The sequence below is a fragment of the Gadus macrocephalus genome, chromosome 21 (genome assembly GCF_031168955.1).
Source record: "Gadus macrocephalus chromosome 21, ASM3116895v1".
NCBI lineage: Eukaryota > Metazoa > Chordata > Actinopteri > Gadiformes > Gadidae > Gadus > Gadus macrocephalus.
The window spans coordinates 11,616,774-11,622,824 of NC_082402.1; the positions used below are offsets into that span (position 1 = coordinate 11,616,774).

General features: G+C 50.3%; 1 protein-coding gene across 1 annotated transcript; it reads left to right on the plus strand.

Annotated features, from left to right (window-relative positions):
* Positions 1-306: 306 nt before the first annotated feature.
* Positions 307-4,482, plus strand: wasf1 (WASP family member 1). Its single transcript, XM_060042321.1, is given in 6 exon segments — positions 307-358; positions 361-404; positions 406-494; positions 3,060-3,346; positions 3,349-3,675; positions 4,181-4,482. Coding segments are annotated over 6 exon segments (942 nt in total). The 5' UTR covers positions 307-321; the 3' UTR covers positions 4,339-4,482.
* Positions 4,483-6,051: the final 1,569 nt, after the last annotated feature.

Consider the following 6,051-nt stretch of genomic DNA (forward strand, 5'->3'; position numbering starts at 1 on the left):
TGCACACCATTGTTATCGTGAGTCACAGTTTTATGGACTTGACTCCCTGCTGGTGCATTTTAATTCTTATTGCAACCTAAATTCAGCCCGTTTTATTGGGCAGCGGCTGAGATTGCGGTGGTGCTTTCCCACCTATAAAATCCTTCACACCTCGCACAATATCTCTCTCAGTAGCGGGGGGGGGGGGGTTCAGGGGTCCTTCGTGTTTTCATTATATTCTACTGGAGGTGATCTGCTCTCCGGGGGGGGGGGGGGATCAAGGGGGGCTTGAACCCACACCCATAGCGTGTCGTCTGGTCCCCCCGCATCCCCAGGGCCCCGATGTACATGGACAACATGGACGGGCCCTTCTCGCTGGCCGCCTGCCCTACAGCCAGATGAACGAGCTGCTGAACCAGACGGGCGGACCGCGTGTACTCGCGACCCCACGACCCCCCGCCGCCGCCCCCTGCCATGCACGCACTGGGCGAGATCCTGCCGCCGTCCATGCTCAGGTGAGTCCCCCCCCCCCCCCCACACAAACATACCACTCAACCCATTGTGTTGTCTGTATGTTTCTCCATACTAACCACAATCAGCATAAGCAAGGAGGAGTGAGCGGTGGGGAGGGGCCAATGCAAACCGCAGCTCAGTAGTTTGGGGCTGAGAGGCCGCGCCCGCAAGGTTCCTGAATTGTTATTGCTGTCCTTAATGTGGTCCGAGGGCTTCGTAAATCCAGACCAAGCAATCGCATCTGCACTTATAAAATCGCACAACGCTACGCTTTGCCCCTAATTCCTTGTCTTTCATGCATCTTTTCAAAATGCAAAGATTGAATGCTATCTTTGCATGATTATTTAGGGTTAGGGTTAGCCCATTGGCAGTTTCCAGTGTCTGGAGTCGGAGCTATCCCTGTGGGATGTTGCCGCTTCTGAATGACCTCTTGACCCCTGTTATTTACTATTGAAACAAAAAGTACTGTGTAGCGTGGCGCTCCATCCTTTACCTCCGAGCTACAGTAGAGGGGGCAAAAAGAGGACCAGAAGGAAACTAATTATATAGAAATATTCCCTGGATGGATTGACCTGTGGAGGCCTTGGCTGCGTTTTATCTTGCAAAAAGTTGTTCTCAACTTTTTTTTAATGGAGTAAATAGCCGCAGTAGAAGAGTTATAGAGCGCTGGTTTATATGGAACTATATACATCTAGCGGTTAAAACCATGTACATAATGCTCATCCAAAAGCGAGGCAGATTGTAATGCGTGCGCCAAACACACAGACTCTCTCTCTCTCTCGCTGTCTCTCGCCCTCTCTCTCTCTCTCTCTCTCTCTCTCTGTCTGTGTCCTGGTCTGTCTGTCTCCCTCTGTCGATGTCTCCGTCTCTCGCTCACTCTCTCGCTCTCACTCCTCTCTCTGTCTGTGTCTGTGTCTCTGGCTGTGTCTCTGTCTCTGTCTCTCTCTGTCTCTCTGTCTCTCTCTCTCTCTCTCTCTCTCTCTCTCTCTCTCTCTCTCTCTCTCTCTCTCTCTCTCTCTCTCTCTCATATACACACACACGCCTCACACTCTTTGAATCTGATCCTCTTCATTACTCTTGAGCAGCCGGTTATCCCTTCCTTGTATGCGGTTCAGCTCCACCAGAGCGGGGCTATGGGGGATAAAAAAAACACAACAATGAGAGAAGTAAGAGATGGAAGGAGGGAGGGATGACAGCCGGGTATGAGACCTGACTAACCCACACCACAGAGAGACGGAGAGATCCCCGGATCAGAAGGGGGATCAACAGGGCGCCGGCGGTCCGGGGGGGTAGTGTGATATATCGGTAGTGTGATATATTTGATTGGGATTGATTTGTGACAGTTGATATGATTTTCAATACGAGGGGGAGCGGCAAATCTGTCCAGGAAGCTTCATCTCTGAAGCTGCTGCACAAATCCTCAAAGGGAAAGGAATAAAGTGTCACTGAGCACTACCCCGGCTTCCATGTTGGCTTGTAAATGTGTCAAAATGAAAAACGGAGGGGGGGAAAGATTCTCCCCGTCCCACAACCCAGTTTAGCTGGTGAGGCAGCCTTCAGGCTAGCATCCAGCCCCGAGATTGTGCGCACAATCTGGGATGGGAACCAAGAACTGAAAGGGCGGAGCAAACGGCCCGTTTCCTGTTTCATTACCGAGGCGTCCTAACGAGGACACACTGATTCCTGCGCGGAGACGGAGCTTGGAGAAGGGGGTTTTAATTAAGCGTGTACACCGGCCAGTCTACACGGTGTTGATTTCAACCTTTGGAGACAGTTTCTTACTGTTGGTAAGAAGTGAGACATTATGTTCACTGTTAATAGCCAATTAATGTTTACACATCCCGCTCCCAGCGGGTTAGGGTTAGGGTCATAACAAGCGTGAAGTGTAAGAAAAAGAACGCTTGTTCACTCAGGTTTAGGCTTGTCTGCCATCACACTTTAAATTAGTAAACTAAAGTCTGATTTGTGGGATTAACTAGACCCTGAACCCACCAACAACATCACCTTCATTGATGAAGCGTGCTGATTTGTGTTGCCATCGGTAGAACAGAAGGCTTGTGTTTTGTGGAACTACATTATCGATTCGCTCTCTCTCTCTCAAAGCTTAAGATCTACTTGTATTAACTCTCTCTCTCTCTCTCTCTCTCTCTCTCTCTCTCTCTCTCTCTCTCTCTCTCTCTCTCTCTATGTCTCTCTCTCTCTCTCTCTCTCTCTCTCTCTCTCTCTCTCTCTCTCTCTCTCTCTCTCTCTCTCTCTCTCTCTCTCTCTCTCTCTCTATGCTCTCTCTCTCTCTCTCTCTCTCTCTCTCTTCTCTCTCTCTCTCTCTCTCTATGTCTCTCTCTCTCTCTCTCTCTCTCTCTCTATGTCTCTCTCTCTCTCTCTCTCTCTCTATGTCTCTCTCTCTCTCTCTCTGTCTCTCTCTCTCTCTCTCTCTCTCTCTCTCTCTCTCTCTCTCTCTCTCTATGTCTCTCTCTCTCTCTCTATGTCTCTCTCTCTCTCTCTCTCTCTCTCTCTCTCTCTCTCTCTCTCTCTCTCTCTCTCTCTATGTCTCTCTCTCTCTCTCTCAGCTCCAGTTCAGGTTATTCCGACAGCAGACCTCAGTCTCCTGCCCGGACGGCGGGCCTCAACTCCCTCACCCCGCCCCCGCCCCCTCCGCTTCCCCCCCCCGCCTCCCCCCCTGCCTCCTCCGGGGCGGGCCCGCGGGCACCCCTCCCCGGCCATCCCCCGCTGCCCCTCCAGCAGCACCACCACCACCACCACCACCACCACCACCAGCAGCAGCCGCCGGCCATCCCGCCCGCGCCCGCCCCGCTGCAGATCTCTGCGGGGGTGCTGCACCCGGCGCCGCCCCCCGTGGCCCGCCCCTCCACTCCTCCTCCCGGCCCGCCTCCAGCAGGTCCTGGACAAGGCCCCCCGCCGCCGCCGGGCTCCTCCACCTTCGGCCAGCCGACGGCGCCGCCCTGCCGCCGCCGCCGCCCCCGCCCCCGCCCCTGCCCTTCCACGGGGGGAGGGGCTCCCCGTGTCCGCCGGGCCCGCCCCCCATCCCGGCCTTCCCCTCGGCGGGGGCCATGGCCTCGCCCCACACCAGCGGCCACGACGGGGGCCACGGCAAGAGGCACCCCCCCACCAACCTGCCGCCCATCAGCGACGCCCGCAGTGTCCTGCTGGAGGCCATCCGCAAAGGTGCGTGGGACGCACACACACACACACCTATCATCGGTTTGCTTTCATCGGAGAGCCCACACCTTTCTATCGTTTTCATTTTATGTTTTCAGAAAGGGTCTAATCTTTTTCCATCCAAAGAAGTTGCGCTCTATTTTAGTAGCGTTCAAGAATTATTTATTTTTAGACGGACAAAAACACTACCTCTCTTTCCATCCCTGTCTTTCTCTCTCCATCTTGCCATCCACAACTGAAGCACGGAAAACATTCTCCTTTATTTGAACAGAACCGAGCAGAAAGAGTGGTTAAGGATAAACTAAACTGTCACTCTGTCTTTATCTCTCTATCACACACAACACCTCTCTTTTCATCTCTCCCTTCTCACCTTCCCTTCCATACACAAAATAAATACCGGTAGTACAATAGCTCTATTTGAACATGGGTAATGTGAGGACGTTGTCATTGTCAAGGAGAAGGTTTATGATTGGCTGATTCCCCCCCCCCCCCCCCCCCCCCCCCCCACCAGGCATCCAGCTGCGGAAGGTGGAGGAGCAGCGGGAGCAGGAGGCCAAGCACAAGAGGGTGGGCAACGACGTGGCCACCATCTTGTCGCGGCGCATCGCCGTCGAGTACTCGGACTCGGAGGACGAGTCGGAGTTCGACGAGGGGGACTGGATGGAGTGAGGAGGAGGAGGAGGAGGAGGAGGAGGAAGAGGAGGAGGAGGAGAGGCGTCGGAAAGGAGCAGGGAAACAGAGTTGTGCGATCAGAAACCAATCCCAGGAAGAGACCTCTGCCTTTCCATTTACGGAATTCCTCATATTTTTGGTCTTTCCACATCTCCCTCTCTCTTCTTTGTCCCTCTCTCCTTCCAGCCCGCTCTTCTGCGGGGCGTTCACGTTCCGGCGAGGATCTCTTTGTCATTCTAGGGTCCTGTCAGTGGTTCCTTAAGTTACTCTTTCTACATTACCACATAGACCTTGTTAACTTTTGGTTAGTTTTCTTGAGTTTACTTTCTCCTTTCCGAAATCCGACTTGTGTACAGTTCTGTTCTACATGAAAAAAAAAGCAAAACGTTATAAGAACCCCTAATTTTTATTACACATCTAGCTGTGTGTCAACGTGAGAGCAGAGGAAAAACTGGTTCAAAAGAAGCGGCATGTGCCGCTGTCTTAGCTTTGTTGTATATTGTTGCCACCTTGTGGTTGAAAGTGTTATTGAACGGATGCAGACTTATTTTTTTATCATCTTATTTACTATTTTTCCGACACATGTGCAGTTGTAATAGGCCAGTCATTTCCAGTGCAGATGATTTGGAGAGAAGCAGCACTGTTGCTCAAGGCCCAAGGTGTCCTTTGTGTTTTCGTCTTATGTTTGCTCTGACATCACCACTAATTTGTTTTATAATTTGAAAAACAAAAAAATATTTGGATGATAATGACGTGTGGTGACGATTGTGATGGAACTGAAGGTTGACCAGTATGTGTACATGGTCTTTTATTTGACCCTATACGTGCATATCTACTAGATCCACTCCACTACTTTTGCCTCTGAAACTATTTAGGCCACCAGATGTTCAGATGAGTTTCCCGGTCATTGGATCCTGGAGGACCACGTGCACCATCTGATTCACACGATCACGTGCACCATCAAACGCAGACTCATGGTCCAGTGACCAGACATACAATGCTCCTGTGATGTTTACTGAGTATACTGTATATTTGCGTTCTGCGTGCTCACAGGAGCAACACACACACACTCCTGTCACACTGCACATTCTTTGATTTTATTTTTGCAAATGTCAGTCGTCTGACCAACTCTGGGTACATACCACTCGACCAAACACTCAAGGCAGCTCCTTTCTCTCGTCTCTCTCTTCTTTCTTTTTACTAATGAAGAGTCTAACCACGTCTGGTGACTAGAACAGAGTTAATGTTTACCCCGGAAAAACTACCAAGAAGGAAATCAGAGAAAAAAAAACAAGAAGGAAACCCAAGACATTGCTCTGAAAAGTCCTGGGCTTTTCATTTGATGACTGATGTCTGTCGTCTCTGTTTTCTTTTCATTTGTTTTTATTTTCTTATAATTGCCTTATTGTTTGTATGAAACGTACTGTCGAGTTGATGAATGTATTGTGCTGTTGCTACTTGCCTGCGCTTGTATGGGTTAGACGTTTCTATGTTTGTGTAAAAAAATTGGGGTTCCGGTGGGGCCATGGTTTGCAAAAAAAAAAGATAATACATTACTGAATACCATGTAACTTATGTAACTGTTGACTGTAACAGTTTGCTTGAATTAATAAAAGCTGTTATGTTTCAAGTCTTGCCGCTTATGTTGTCTTAGCCTCAGTTGGGGCTTGAAGCAACAGCAGTAATATTGGTTAGCAAATACAGTTAATT